This window comes from Camarhynchus parvulus, chromosome 5, assembly GCF_901933205.1.
Source record: "Camarhynchus parvulus chromosome 5, STF_HiC, whole genome shotgun sequence".
Taxonomy (NCBI): domain Eukaryota; kingdom Metazoa; phylum Chordata; class Aves; order Passeriformes; family Thraupidae; genus Camarhynchus; species Camarhynchus parvulus.
In genome coordinates, this window is record NC_044575.1 from 24,106,314 (window position 1) to 24,121,127 (window position 14,814).

At 45.7% G+C, this 14,814-nt stretch overlaps 1 protein-coding gene across 2 annotated transcripts; it reads right to left on the minus strand.

Annotated features, from left to right (window-relative positions):
• Window positions 1-237: 237 nt before the first annotated feature.
• Window positions 238-7,307, minus strand: RHOV (ras homolog family member V). Of its 2 annotated transcripts, none has more exons than XM_030949281.1 (3): window positions 6,906-7,307; window positions 3,381-3,439; window positions 238-3,058 (listed from the first exon to the last, which is right to left on the minus strand). In XM_030949281.1, exons 1-3 carry the CDS (start codon window positions 7,099-7,101, stop codon window positions 2,618-2,620), a joined length of 696 nt encoding a protein of 231 aa, XP_030805141.1. In that variant the 5' UTR covers window positions 7,102-7,307; the 3' UTR covers window positions 238-2,617. The 2 variants fall into 2 exon arrangements, with proteins under 2 accessions (XP_030805141.1, XP_030805142.1); XM_030949282.1 differs by having other exon boundaries at window positions 3,381-3,434; window positions 6,906-7,248.
• Window positions 7,308-14,814: the final 7,507 nt, after the last annotated feature.

The following is a 14,814-nucleotide window of genomic DNA, read 5'->3' on the forward strand; positions in this document are numbered from 1 at the left end:
ATCCCCCTCAGCAGCCTCCATACTGAGTGGCTGCTGAGGTAGAGAAAGATTAACTGAGGTAAGAGAAGGAACCTGGAAAGTTTCAGCTATGAGGGGATTTTTACCATTGCTAGTGGGGGTTAGGACATGGAGTGAGAAGTGGGGCCATTTCCCTGTTATGCTTTTTGTCAGTAAACTCCCTCTCCATATTAAAGCCCAACTTAATTTGCACTGACAAAATTACAAACACAAATTATGGACATTAAAAAAATTTATTTGAAGAAATTTTAGACACAATCACATAGAACAAAAGTAGCTCTCAGCACAGTTTCTTTTCCAGAACGAAATAACCCCTGTTTCATACCAAGCTACTGCAGGACAACCCTTGCTGTCCTTGGCAGGAAGGAGGCTGGTGTTCTTTCCACCTGTGGATTTGCTCCACAGGGATGTGGCATGCTCTTTGGCAGGTCACACCACAGCCCTTGGTCTCACAGGCTAAAGAAACGTGTAAAGACCCAACAGACAACCTGAACTAGTGATACAGCAAAGGTGCCTGTACAGGTACGATATACACGCAGGGATGCATTGCTGAGTGAGAACTTTGTCAGGTGTCCTACCTAGACCTGTGTCAGACATGTCACTTCTAGCTACTGTCTCTGCTCACCATCTCTTAGGACTCCTCACTGGACTCAAATGGCATTTCAGTTGGAGGAGTCCTTTCAATATTCAGCTTATTTTGCTGCACCATCCTTTTCAGGTCTCTGAGCCTTATCCTAGAAGCAGCTCCAAGGCTGTGGGCTACTTCCCTTCCCGGGGACAGTTCACCTCTTTCATCCTGCAGTACTGCCCACGGAGACAGCATCTTGTCTCACATCCTGGGAACTACAGAAGCGGCACTACAAAACCAGCTGGCTGTGAGAGCTGTTGAGAGGCGTTTGTTTGGAGCCAGACTGCATTAGTCACATTTGCCTTGCTACAGGCTCACCACCTCACCTGTGCTTGTCTTTGGTCTAGGGCAAACCATCCACAGCTATTTCTCTTTCTGTCACATTACTCCAGAGTGCCCTCAAAGTGATGGGCTGTGGCCAGATGCAGAGAATCCCCTGAGTATCAAAAGCATCTTTTGACAGACCTGTCATGCTCTCTGCTACATAAACCAAAATGAAATGTCTCTGCAACAGAACATTTAGAAATTGTTGCAAGTTCTGTAATAAAATATAATAAAATGTGAATAGACTCTCTGAGGTATTAATCCCCTGAGAAACTGGTGAGAGGGGAAGGGAGTGAAACTTAAGGAATTATTTTCTCCAGCAAAAACTTCATGGATTTCCTTTGCTTTTGATTTCAGCAGATCAAGCAGTGACTTTTGAAAAAGGGAAGATAACAGAAAGAACCTTGAGTCCTCTGTTCCTGTTCTGTAGCCTCAGGAAAAACAGTACAATGTAAATTCCATTCTTCTGTGCAGATCTGAAATGGGAGATTTTACTTCCATAATAAAGAGGAACTCTCTCTCACTACAACCCCCTCCTTTAGATTCAGAACTGAGTGTATTGACATTACTTTGAAATTCATATCACTAGCAAAATTTTCAGGTCCCTAAAAGTTACCCTGCATATTAGCATCTCAGCTAAGTAGAATCACAACTTTAATTTAATTACATTCATTCTCCTTTCCTTCTCCATCTACCTTTCTTCATTCCATCTTTCTCCTTTCTATTTGCTTCCTTTTCTCCCTTCTCCCTCCATCTACATTTGACCCCTTGGTAGTGTTATAAATCCTTTGCTGACACAGTTTTTTCTCTGCTAGACAGAGCCACACCTCACTCTTCCTCACCTCTTCTTTCTTTCGAAACACCACACACACAAAAGGCCTTTCAAAGTTGCTCTCCAATTCCACAACTACCTCTTAGGATAAGACTGTAACACCTGCACCCAGAGGACTAGAGAGTCCTCTCAGAGAAGGTTTTGCTCAAAGTATTACTGTAGCTCCCAGTGCATTTTCTCTTCAGCCTGCTAATGGCCTTTATTTAGGAAATAACTTCTCAACAGTACTCCTAGTACAGGACCTTTAAAAAAGAGAGCTGCTTTTTCACAGCCAAGTGAATTCTACTTATTTCGGCAAATGGAATCAGAGGGGGAACCCAAGTCTCATGTTACAAACTGCACCCCATGCCTGACCACATTGCAGTTGCATGTTACTCCCCCTGCCCTACTCTCTGCCACGCCTGTAAATCAGCCAAAACACAGGCTGATTTCAGAAGTCCCTCATGTTTATTATGCTACATCAGAACTCTGAAAGTGTGTGTGTTTCAACCAGAAAACTGGTCATTTTGAACAATGTAAGGAACCTGCCTGTTCTGGGTTACTGAGTCTTGATGTACTAACGGCTCTCATTAGTCTGGGACACTACAGATGTGTCCAGCAGGAATTACAGCTGCCTGGACCATTCCACATCTCAGAACCATGGAAATCTAGTTCATGTCTCCTTGGCATCTGATACTGTACCCAGCAAGAGACAGGTTTCCAAGCCCAGCAGCTTATCATACCCTCCTTGCTGGGGCCATAGGAGCAGTCACTCCAAGAAGGTGCAGAGCCAATTCTGGCATTGGGTGTTCCTTTTCCCCTCCCTCAAAGCAGCTTCAGACAAAGCAAAAGAACTTCTTCCAGCGGCACTTAGAGAGAGTCTTGATGCCTTTGGCAGTCATCTTCTTTTCCTGACGTGCCTTGTGCTCAACACCGCTGACAATGGCCATGTCAAAAACTTCTTTAAGGTTCTTCTGGGTTAGTGCTGAGCATTCCAGGTAGGCTTCAGCCCGGATTTTGTCAGCTAGACCTTCTGCCTGAGGCCGGGGCACGGGCTTCACATGGTAGCGATCCAGGCTGATGAGGACATTGACATCATCCCGCAGGTCTGCCTGTGTCCCCACGAGCAACACTGGCGCCCGCGGGTTGTGAGTTCGTATCTCAGGGATCCATTTCTCTGTAATGTTCTGGAAGGAGCTTGGGTTTACCACACTGAAGCAGACAAGGAAGACGTCGGTGTCAGGGTAACAAAGCGAGCGCAAACAGTCAAAGTCCTCCTGTAGAAAAGGGAGGGGAAAAAAATCTTCACTGGACTGCTCTTCTAACAGAATGATGCTGCAGTAGCTTTTCTACAAGTTAACTAGGATAGCAACAGAGGCAGGGCATTGTACTGACTTCGTGGTCATGCCACGTTTCAGACAGAAGTTTCAGAGTTGTGGGCATCTGTCATTCACTTGTCTGTGACTGCCATACCAGCAAATGGCTGGTGCTGGACCAGTGCATTTCCTCTCTTCCCAGTTAAACACCTCCTTCCTCAAAGCCTAAAAACAATGCCTGTCCCACAGGGCCAGAGCTGACAGCTATTTTGATAGAGCTTACCTGTCCAGCAGTGTCCCACAGCTGAATTCGGACTGGGGCTCCATCCACGAGGACCTGCACTGTAGCAGAAGGAGAATAAGGATGAGTCTAAAACAGCTGGCCAGCATACACACGTACACTCACACATACACTCAAGGTTTTTCCTGAGCGCTTTGCTTCACACCCTGCTGAACAGACTCACTGAAGTCACTCACATCTCCTCCTAGCTGAGCATCCTCCCAAACCTCACTAAGACTTGAAGCTTACACTGGAAACGTTAAGAGAACTGCAGCAGACCTGTTTTGTTAGCTCTCAGGTGTTTTGTGCTCATCTCCAGAATTCTGAAAGAATAGTTCCATGTTACTGGACAACTGCTCCTCTGGATAAGGAGAGCCCTTAGCCAAACAGTTCCCTGAGAACCACTTCTTCTTCTTCCACAACCCAAGAGAAAGGATAAGGATAAAACCAGAGAACTTCAGCAATTTGTTCCTATATTCTTGGCCAAGAAAATTCAAATCAGTCTCCATCAAACAAGCTGTTGGAGATTTTTCCCATCCAGACCAGAAATTTGGCCTTAAAAAATGTTATGTGAATGTCCTAGCTAAGGAAAAACCCACCTTTGTAATGAAGAAGCTATGAAGGAAACAGTGATGAGTGAAATCCTTTTCAAACTATCCACACACCGAAAAACTGCTGAGTTACACCTGTAAGACTTGCTCCCATTTCATTCCCTAATCACAGTAAGCCTTCATGTGGTATCAGCTGACTCAGACTGAAGGCTGGCAGGACCTCTGTCGGCAATCAGGAATGAAACTGCCAGATGTTTAAGTGCATAGACACCACAGAGATTAGGCTAGGAACTGAGGAGAGGGAAAAAGGGGTTGTGGAGCTGGAAATCACTTGAAAAGTCCTGACAAGGTGGATGGGGCTGTGCTTGGATGAATAGAGGCAGACATCATGGCTAAGGTGTCAATGGCTGACACTTGACATGAGTTAGCAAAACTCCACTGCTGTGTGCAGGGAGGAGGCCTTATTGTCTTTTTTGTTAAAAAAAACCAAAAAAACCAAAAAAAACAATGAAACCAAACCAAAAAGCCCCCCCAAACCCACAAACAAAAAAATCTTACAACCAAAGGCAGGATAAATCTTTTGTGATTCTTGAAGTAACTTGTCAGGTGAGAAGTGACAGAAGAGTTTAACACAAGCTTTTGAAGGAGAGCACTCCTCCCTGAAAACAGTCTTGGGAAAAAAAGGGGGACACAGACAAAAAGATGAACCGAAGTTTGGTGGGAGACCAAGACTGGAAGAAAAAAGAAGAGGTGGTTGCATCCACCACAGAGCCACTCCTCACGGCGTAGCTGAAAGTCTTTGCTCCCGTGTGACTGGGAAACAGTTGGGTTGTTACCATATCTGCCCCAGAGGAGGAAGAGAAACCTGTTCCTGATCAAAGAACCTGCTAGATCCTGACTTGATCTGCAAGGCAGCAGGCATTTGACTTTCTAGTATCTGGTTTTCTCTGTCTCACAAGTGCATTGAGAGAAGGAATTAGCATCTCTGAAATGTCTCGCCATCTTCAGAAGAAACTCACCACACATATTACCTACTGCTCCAGCGTTTGCACAGAGTTTCATCCCATCTGCTGCTAGCTTGAGCTACGTTGGCAACTCTGCAACAGCCCTCCAAATACCGCCCTCACAAGGTCCACACCCTCAGGATGAGGATAGATCATGGTACAATAGCAAGGGGCTGGCAGAACAGGATAGCCTGGTGGAGAAAGGTCACCGGGTGCACATTTCACTCAAGGCTGCTCTAGCTGGCAGCGACACCCAGCAGGAGGTAGAGCCAGACTACATCTGTGTGTGGCTGGGTCACTGTCCCAGAGACAGTCCCCCTGACAATGCAACACTTTCTCCTATCTTGTTATTGGCATCACAGTCCCATGACCAGGATTAAGGTTAGAATTTAAACTGCTGAGTTCTGCAGGCTGTTTCAATGGCAGGTATTCCTCAAAAGTGGAAGGAATTGGGTTGAAATTTCTGAGCTGGATCCTGAAGCATAATATTTGACTCCAGGAAGGGACTTTGTTCAGGCTTACCCAGGGTAAGAGTAGGAGTGGGAAAGGAAACTTGTCTGTTCTTCCATTTCCTCCCAATAAGCAGAAAGTGAACTTCACAAGACACATTTTTAATGGTTTTGATTTATATAATTACAAATCCTATGAACCTCTGAAGGCAGACTCAGTACTGGGACATCCAGACTGGAACTGAACCCATGTGCATCTATCTTCAGAATACCTGCTGTTAGTCAGGGAGTCTCTGCACTCATCTTGCCTTCACCTTTCTGGACCATTTTATTATATATTTGCACTTTCAAAAATGTGCAGTCTAATAACTACACTAATGTAAAGCCTCTCTTACTCTAATCCATACACATTAATGCAAAGAGAGCAGAGAGAGCAGTAACCTTTCCCTTGGAGGACTCATGATTCCTTACATTTGTTCACAAAGGGCTTCTGGACCATGAACAGCAGCGTGTTCCCAGTCCAGTTCCTTCAAGTAACAGTGGAATAGCTTGGAGAAGGTCAAGGTAAATCAACAGCTCTCAGAGTGAGCAACTGAGGGGGGACATTGAAACAAAACACTCCCTCTAAGCAGCCCTAAGACTATGACACATTAGATGTCTCATTCCTGGTCTGACTTGAGCACATCTCTAATCTACCAATCTACATTGTCAAGTAGTGCTGTGTTTCTTCATATCAAATGAAGATAAGGAGTCTTTCAAAGGGCTTTGTATTCTCCTGGGGTTTATATTAGAAATTGGATCCCAAAGGAAGAGGAGTGTAGAACAAGAACAAAGATAGCATTTACAAAAGTGGAAACTAATGAGAGTTCATCAGCTTGCAATTCTAGCCAGACTTATAAAACCTGTCAACTTTTTGACAACCTCTGTTCAATGCAAACTTCACCAGATATGGAGAGAATAGGATGGTTTTCTCGAGTACCAGTTGAAGCTAAAATCACAGCCTTACACTGTAGGCGATTTCTGAAGCTAAAACCACCACTAACGATTAAAAAAAAAACCAAAACAAAAAACCAAAAAAACCAACAAAAAAAAACCAACAACAAAAAAAAAAAAAAACCAAAAACAAAAAAACCCAAAAAAACCCAAAAACCAAAAAACAAACAAACAAAAAAACCCAACTAAGCCCCGTTTTATTTAGTCATAACAACACCACAAAACCAGGAAGATGCCCAAGTTCATAGAACTTGCAAATCAACTTGACACAGATGCAGAACGGAGGACCTCCACCTGCTAAACCTCACAAAACGTCGGAGGGACTCGGTCCGAGTCTCAGAAATCCCCTCGGGCTGTGTGCCCGCAGGCCGCGCTGCCCGCAGAGCCCCCGGTGCGCAGCCCGCGGTCCCGGGAGCGCTCGCCTCCATCCGCGCCGGGACCCCGCTCCTCCCGAGCTTCCCGAGGTCTCGCTGCTCCAGACTGGATCCTCCCGGCCACCCCGTGCCCCGCGCAGCCCGGGCGGGCACCTACCGGAGAAGGTGTCGAGGGCGGTGGGCTGGTACTCGTCGGGGTACCCGTTGGTTGTGTAGCTGACCACCAGGCTGGTCTTGCCCACGGCGCCATCGCCCACCAGCACGCACTTGATTCCCAGCTCCGGGCCGCTGCCCCGGGACGGGCTGTGTCTCCGTAGGGCGGGCGCGTAATCCAGGAGCTCCTGGGGAGGCATGGCGATGACACTGACGGTGGCACGGCGGGCTCGACAGGGCTCAGCGTGGGGAGCGGCGCGGTGAGGCCGCTGCCATGCTCCTGAGAGCGGGCTGCTGTCGGAGCTGCCGTGCGGAGCCACCCTCTCCAGCCCGCCGAGCTTCGCTCCTCATCACTACACCTGCCACCCCGCGCACAAAACCAGCCCCCATTTCCCTAGTCCCGCCCCGTCCCGCCCCGCCGGGAGGTGGCCGGGCCCAGCCCTGCTCTGCCCGGCCCGGCCGCCTCCTCCCGCCGCCGTCCCGCGGGCGAGGGTCCCGCTGCTGCACCCCCATCCCCCGCCAGGGCCCCGAGCGGCGCCTGCCCTCGGAATTTCGGCAGGTGTCACGCCGTGCTCTGAGCCGCGCACACACGGGAAAGTCGCGCTCCATCCAAGTCGCCCCCGCTTGCTTTTTGAAAGCAGCAGCTCCACTGTGCCATTTGGGGCATCTGTGATTTCTGCCATGAAATCAGGACAGAAGTAAAGCCAACAGTGCTGGTCAATATTGTGAAGGACAATATAAAACAAATGGCCAAAAGTCATCCCATCTGTTAACTACATGATTGGCATTACTGGGTTGCTGGGGCCCAGCCAAGCTGTTCCTACCTGCTGGCAAAAGCTGCAAAGTGTATTTTCCCAGCTGCATGGATAAGTGCAGGAGTTCCCAGTCTGCTGCCTGTTTTTCATATTCACCTCTGGTAGCTCCCACACCACACTGCGCCCTTGGCAGCTAAGAAGAGAGTTCCATCCCTGCCCTGAGGAGCTCGCCGTCTAAAGCAGTATGACTAAACACAGAAGTGGGAACACACCACTTAAAAGGAGAGATCCAGCCACACTATCTCAGCCATCACTGCACACCAGTGTAGCACCTCCAAATGATTGGAAACACTGGAGGGAAAGTATTAATTCCTGCAATACCCAATATTGCAACATTAGCTTTGAATGTGGAGCTGCTTCCTAATGGAGGAGCTAAACTCAGGCTATCAATGAACAACACTCATTTAGTTACCATGATGTCCTTCAGGGTCCTCTCAGCAAGGCAGACCTGTCTGCACTAGGCAGGTTTGTGCTGCAAGCAGCTGCTGATTAGCAGTTCATGAGTTTGTCTTGCTGTAGTTTGCATCCATGCTGAGAAAGATACAAAGGTGTTCCACCTACACTAATGTTGAACTTGAGAAAAATTCTTTAAGTCGGGCACAGTCTAGAGCGCTTTTCCCTGTGGGTGACAGAAAGTCATGAGCACTGTAACCCTTCAGGTTCAGAGGACAAAGCATGTGCACTCTTTGGAGACAGCCAACAAGCTTCCTGGGAACTGCAAGAAGGCTTCTCCTCGGCACTTTTCTCTAGCAGTTTGTTTGAATCAACCCCTTATATGTTTTTACACATAGTACAGCCTTAAATTTCTACAGCTACAAAAAATGGGGATGGTATTAGAAACTAGGCTGCTGCTAGAACATGTGCCAGGTAGTCTTGCTAGAGCAAGTGGCAGCTATCTCAAGGGACTGGTTTGCATTAGATGGGCTTTTTCCAGTGCCATGCTCTTCAGTGCTAGTTCAGAGCCAGGTGACAGCTGAACTGTTCTAGAAAAGGCAGAATGCACTGGGGCAGGCCATACTCTGCAGTGTGTGAGCTGTGGCAGTGCCTCCAATGGGACCAGCAAGGACATAGTACACTGCAGCTGGGACAGGCAGCACAGCAAACAATGATCTTACAAAGCTTTCCCAATGCATTTCAGACTCTGGCTGACTTTCTGTGAACTATGACATTTCCATTTAATCAGAAGAAATGAATGTAAATGAGGGATTATTCACCAAATTGGCAGGGATAAGAGATGAAAAGTTGACAGTTCAAGTTCCCTATTTGCTGTTTGCTTAGGAATGTATCTCCCTTAAGAAGATACACTGTTGCCCCACTCCACAGATCCAGCCCTTTTTCTCTTATTCCTTACCTAAAATCTCTTCCTTCTGGGACTAAGCTCCTTTTCCCCTTCAGTTTCTGACAACCGTTTGGTGACACACACTTAATTTGTCAATGAGCTTAAGTGATTTTTAATCTATATTTAAACAAAGTGATTAAGCAAACAAACAGGGCTGCTCCCATGGATTCGTTTCTCAGGTCTTTCCTTGGTCCTGACAGCTAACAGTGGATGCAGGTTTAGTTTCACAATGCAGAGAGCAGTCAGATATTTTGGGTTTGCTAGATTTTTTTTCACAGTTCTGGCTTTTTTGCAGTGAAAGTCTGTCCCATTCCCTGAGCTGCTGAACCAACAGCTCTAGGGACTGGCTCTGCCTATGTAGGTAGCAGGTACATTAGGAGAGCCCCATTGTATGCTGCTTGCCTGACGTGCTCCTCTGCCAAAATCAGTTGTGCCTGAGTGGGAAATACACAGTCTGCAAGGCTGTATTTGGCCTCACTCCCAGGAATTATAATTACTACAAATTATGATGGTATTTCTCATTATGTGAATTCCTATCCACCAGGAACTAAGTGCAGAAGATCAAACTCTTTCCAGGCAGATCAAATACAGATTTCAGGTCCTGTTAGTTTGCAGCCATTACTCAGCTGGGCTGCACAGAAAAGCTGCTCCATTAAAGTGATTTACAGTGGAAATAGATTTCTGTATTCAGGCAGTGTGTGACTGTCACCACTAAAGAAACTTTATACATCTGTACAAAGTCCTGTTATTAAAAACCCAGGTATTTAGAGGAAGACACTTCCTGTTCCACCCATTTCTATTAATTATAATAACTTTTCTCACCACTGCTGTGGCAGGAGAAGTCCACCTATGGACCAAATCAAGAACAGTACATAAGCCAGTTTGGATGAGGAGGACACATGGGCTTGTCCCTTGCGAAGACGAAACTAGAGATCAGCTCAAACTATTCCATATAATTTCCATTCTGAAGCACAGTACTATAATATGGGGAAATGGTGACACTGGGATTTTAGCAGATAGTGGTCCTGACTTTCAGTGGCTCCTAAGCGATATTTGACCTCCAACAACCTTGTATTCTGTTCCTCTGACATCATTGTGTTCTGCCTCCTTGGATGATATTCTGCTTCCCAGTCTTGTCAGAAACTCACAGAGTGAAAGCCACCCTCATTTTTGCAAAGCTTAGCAAATTACTCATGTTGCCTCAGAAAAATCATCGTATGTTATGGGAGGTGGCAGTTTTAAAAATAGCATAGCTCCCTTCTCACCAAGGGAAAGGAAAAAAAAAATATCAGCCCCTCCTAACATGGTAGTGAGCAAACCCAGCCTTCAGCGTTACCTGCATTTGTACAAGTGGGCCGCATTTGTCAATATGGCTCCTTAGCAAATGGTGTCCTGGGATGCCATTTCTGAGTCTGTTCACAGAGCTGCACAAGAGAAACCTAAACAATGGGAAAGGGGGGCACACTGAGAACAGGAGACAATGCCATCACGCACAGGGCAGGTGGGTGGGGATCTACATTGAGAGGGGGCTAAACTGGAGTGTAGGTGTCAGAGCAAACTGGATCCCATGATGCCAAGAGACACTGAAGAAATCGAGGTACAGCCGCTGCCCAGCTGGTCGAATTCGTAATTGCAAGCAATGACACAACCACTTCTGAGTCACCCAGTGTTTGTCATGCACCTGAGTGTGCTTCCTCCCTGGGAAAATTCGAGCTAACTATAATTACCACTTAAAAGGAGCGACAGACAAAAGGGTGAAGACAAGAGCCCGAGCCCGGTTTTCCCTTGTGGTGTGCCTTGTCTAGTTACTGTAATCTTCAGGAAGTGATGTCAAACGCTTCTTTGTATCATTTTCTATCAACTTCGCTGAGGCAGAAACAGACACAACACAAAGTCAGTGAAACATCAGGCTGTACCCAGTCAGAGAAAAATTATGACAGGAGAAGTCTAAGGAAGAATTATTCTAGTACGTTCTTTCCTATATAGAGATTTTGATTAATAAGAACTCCATAGTTTCTGAGTCTTCAGCAATAAAAATGCTTTATAATTCTATAGCAGCAAATGGATACTTCTGCTGAGAACTGGAGATGTGTGCTTTTGAAATGCCTTTGGGGGGAAAAAAAAAGGAGAGAGAAACAATATTAGAATACAGCTCCCACTATCCTGGCCTCTGAACTACTTCATTGCTTTTTGGAAATAAAGGCAATGTCTGAGAAACGCACAGAGAAGTTCTGGTTCACCTGTTCACTGCCGCTCTTGTTAAATGTGGAGGCAAAGAGCCACAAGAATAGCATTATACTACATTTTCAGATTTAAGGATAGTAAGTTTAAATGAAATAACAATGCCGCCAACTTCAAAAATATTTTCTTGAACATTCCAAAGGGAGACAAGCACCATATTGCACTAAGTCCCTTTCTCAAACTCTACTTCATCTCCTGACTTGCTTAGGAACTACTTCTACCTCTCAGACATGCTGTGAATAATTTAGAAGTGTGTTGCCATCTGCTGGAGAAAGTACTTATTATAATACATCAACTGCTGAATGTGAAAGAACGGGCAAAGTTTAAGGAGTTCAAAGACTTTGTTTAAATCTGAAAGAGAAACAGCAAATTTCAGACTAAAGACGGGTTGGAAGACAATGGTCTGAGCTTAATTTAATTATGTTGCTCAATCGGACGTTTTACACCAAAAGAGGCGCTAGCGTTTAACAGGAATGGGTGAGGGAATTAGCAAGAGAAAAGTCCTAAAGTTCACATCCCTCCTGTGAAACAAGGAAAGGCAGGCAGTTAACACTAAACAGTGAAGGGCTGGGTTTAAGAGGGATCAGAATACCATAAAATGCTCTAAGATCACTGTCTCTGCCAAGTTATCAGTTTCAGTTCTCAGGCTTATCATTTATGGATCTCCCTTGAGGATCACAACTGAGGGATTAGCCACAGGGTGCTGGTGATGGGAAAAAGGTTTTCTCACTGCAAAAGCATGTTCCCATCCTGCTTTTTTCACACTCTAGGACAGATGGGTTACGCCCTAGGGCTTCCATGGGGGCGCTCGGTGGGCTTACAAAGGGCAGCCTGCTCTGGAATGCACATGTAGCAGCAACAGATATTGGTAGTCCACCTGTGGGAAAACAAAGTGTCAGGGGAGCCGCGGTCTGCAGGTCTGCAATTGCTGCTCGGGCACGATACAGTTCCACCCAGTGTTTACCGGTCTGCAGGAGTCTGTTTCTGACAATGGATTTGAAGAGCTTGGGAGGTTGGTTAATGGTTAGGAGGCGGGCTCTGGCAAGATTCTGAGCTTTGATCTCTTCCACGGTAAATCCTAATTGTCCTATGGCTCCCCGTGTAAGTTCCCGTTCAGGTTCTCATGGGTAATTGCGATACCCAGGGTACATAGCCACTGAAATTCTGTTTACTGCATTTAATTTGTATACAGCATTCAAAAGGTCACTCAGAAGTGCTGTCCCTTCTCTTGGGACAAGGTCTCTTGATTGAGTGGGGGACACAGGTACCTGCAGCACTCTCAAAGCAGTTACAGGGTTGTCTCATAGCCTGGAGGCATGTTACACCTTTGTGGGTATCTTATGGAGGCTGGTGCATTTAGGGGGTTACACCTATTTGCCTACGGCTTCTGAGAATATAGGGTACTTTTAATGCTGATGACTGTGAAGGAATATTCTATATACAGTGAGGTGGAGTGATGATCAGTACCGTCTGTAGTGGAAATCTGTGAGGAAGTCCAGGGTTTAATTCAAATTTTAATTGTGTCACTAGATTTTGCCCTTACTTCTTTCCACAGCCACATCTTCCTGCCCTCTCCTCTGCACCAGCACTCATGTTTACATCATGGAATAACAGTCATCTGCTGCAGGGCAATGAACTGTCTCACCCTGCAGTCATATACAAACTGCTGTGCACCAAGAGGGGGTTGGACAGGGCAGTCAGGAATGACACAGACAGCATAGAGGAAGCCCAGATTTAGACAGGGTTTATCTCCTGGGAGTCTGAACCTTGGACACATTTATGTTTGTCAATGTAGTTATCTAGAATTACCTGTTTCTCTAGGCATTTGAGGAGAATAACATGCCATGCAAGACCTCAGTGTTGATAGCTGTGTCCACAGCTTGGAGAAAATGTTAACTGTTTAAGTCAAAATTACTGCAAATTGCTGCTGTGATCACAGCCGTACCAAAGCAAGACAAGGATTTAGGTTTCCAATCCAAACATATCACCAAAATCTCCTAAATTCTCTCACACAAGTCCCTCTTATAGACTTACACCACTGCTACACACAAAATGTAATCACCTGATTCTCCACACATTCCTGGTGAATCAAAGAGCTGATAAATCTTTCCTCTGCAACCCTTGCTCTTCTCTTCTTTTCAGAATACCAAATCTGCAAATGTAGCACTGGGATATAATTATGGCACATGTTTGTAAATTAAATAATCACAGTAGATGATACTGCAGATGGATGGAGCAGGCTTGTGGGCTTGGGTTAGCTTTAGGCTGATGTTTTATTTCCAAATAAGGTGAAAATCTGGCTTCCAATTTAACCACATTAAAATCAGACACAGGTTTCTCATGAGGTATTAGCCCTAACAGGCAATAATATCTGCCAGAATGAGAACAAAAATCTCTTCCATTTCTAGACCTGACCAAGAAAAAAACAACTTATAAAACATGGCCTGATCTAGGCTTTGAGTTGAAACAGCTCACAGAGCTGCACGCTGAAAAGTTTGTGCACAAATGTCAATTTGCCCTAATATCTTGATATATTTCAAGACAGTTTATTTCCCCCTTACCAAATAACCCTTCAGTTTTCTACTGCTAAAATATGACTACAAAGAGGAAAAGTAGAAGCATCGTTGCTGAAGACAACAGGAGGAGACCTCATCGCAAATGAGGGGTCAACTATGCTCACCCCTGGGACATAAACATGAGCTGAAGCTGCAACCAATGTAGAGAATTGTAGGATGCTCCAAGGAACTAATCACCTCCATTTTTTAAGAGAAGTTAAGAACTTCTTGGTTTGATAAATCCTGGATTTGGTACCTCCAAATGAAGGCTATGATTGGTGATGATTTTGCAGAGGAAATGAAAGCTCAGTAATGTCCTGTATACTAAAGATCAGTGTTTGAAGAAGAACAAAAGGATTCAGACTAGCCACAGCTTATGTTAGACTGGAAATCAGAGCTCGAAATCATGGGAGTGTTTGGAACAGGTATGTGCTAGAGCAGTCAGGGGAAGAAATACCCACACTATCAGACAGAGCTTGACTGGAATAGAGAAAGGACTATATGATGTGGTATCTACAAGAGTGGGAGAATGGATCTGATAGTCCAAGAAGTCCCTTCCTACCTCATTACCCTAAACCTAATCTAATTTGTTTGTGCCTTTTGAGATGCTGAAAGAGAACAGTTGCTGCTTATGAAGATCAGGATGATTAGACAGCAAAAGAATGTGGTTTTGCTATTTTGGCTCAGAGCTGCCACATAAAGAGGGTAAACAGCAGAGGCTGGGACTGGTGCTTGCAGGCAGGCTAGGTCAGCAAAAGCCATGTTCTGTTTTTAGCAAAGCAGGCAGAGGTGACCCTGTGGAGGCGTGCCATGGGAGCCTTCACAAACCCAGCTAGTGTGGGACCTGCATGTCTGGCTCAGCCCTGGGGAGAAGGCCTGAGGCTGAGTGATGCAGACCACAGCTCTAGTCTGTGAGGGTGTGGTGTCCAGTAAGAGCAGAGAAAAAGGAGGTGTAACTTGGTT

Coding starts and splice junctions, on each gene's coding strand:
- RHOV (XM_030949281.1), bottom strand. CDS start 7,101: ATGCCTCCCCAGGAGCTCCTGGATTACGCGCCCGCCCTACGGAGACAC. Junction 3,440..6,905: donor CGCCCTCGACACCTTCTCCG/GTAGGTGCCCGC, acceptor CTTCTGCTACAG/TGCAGGTCCTCGTGGATGGA. Junction 3,059..3,380: donor TGTGGGACACTGCTGGACAG/GTAAGCTCTATC, acceptor CCTTTTCTACAG/GAGGACTTTGACTGTTTGCG.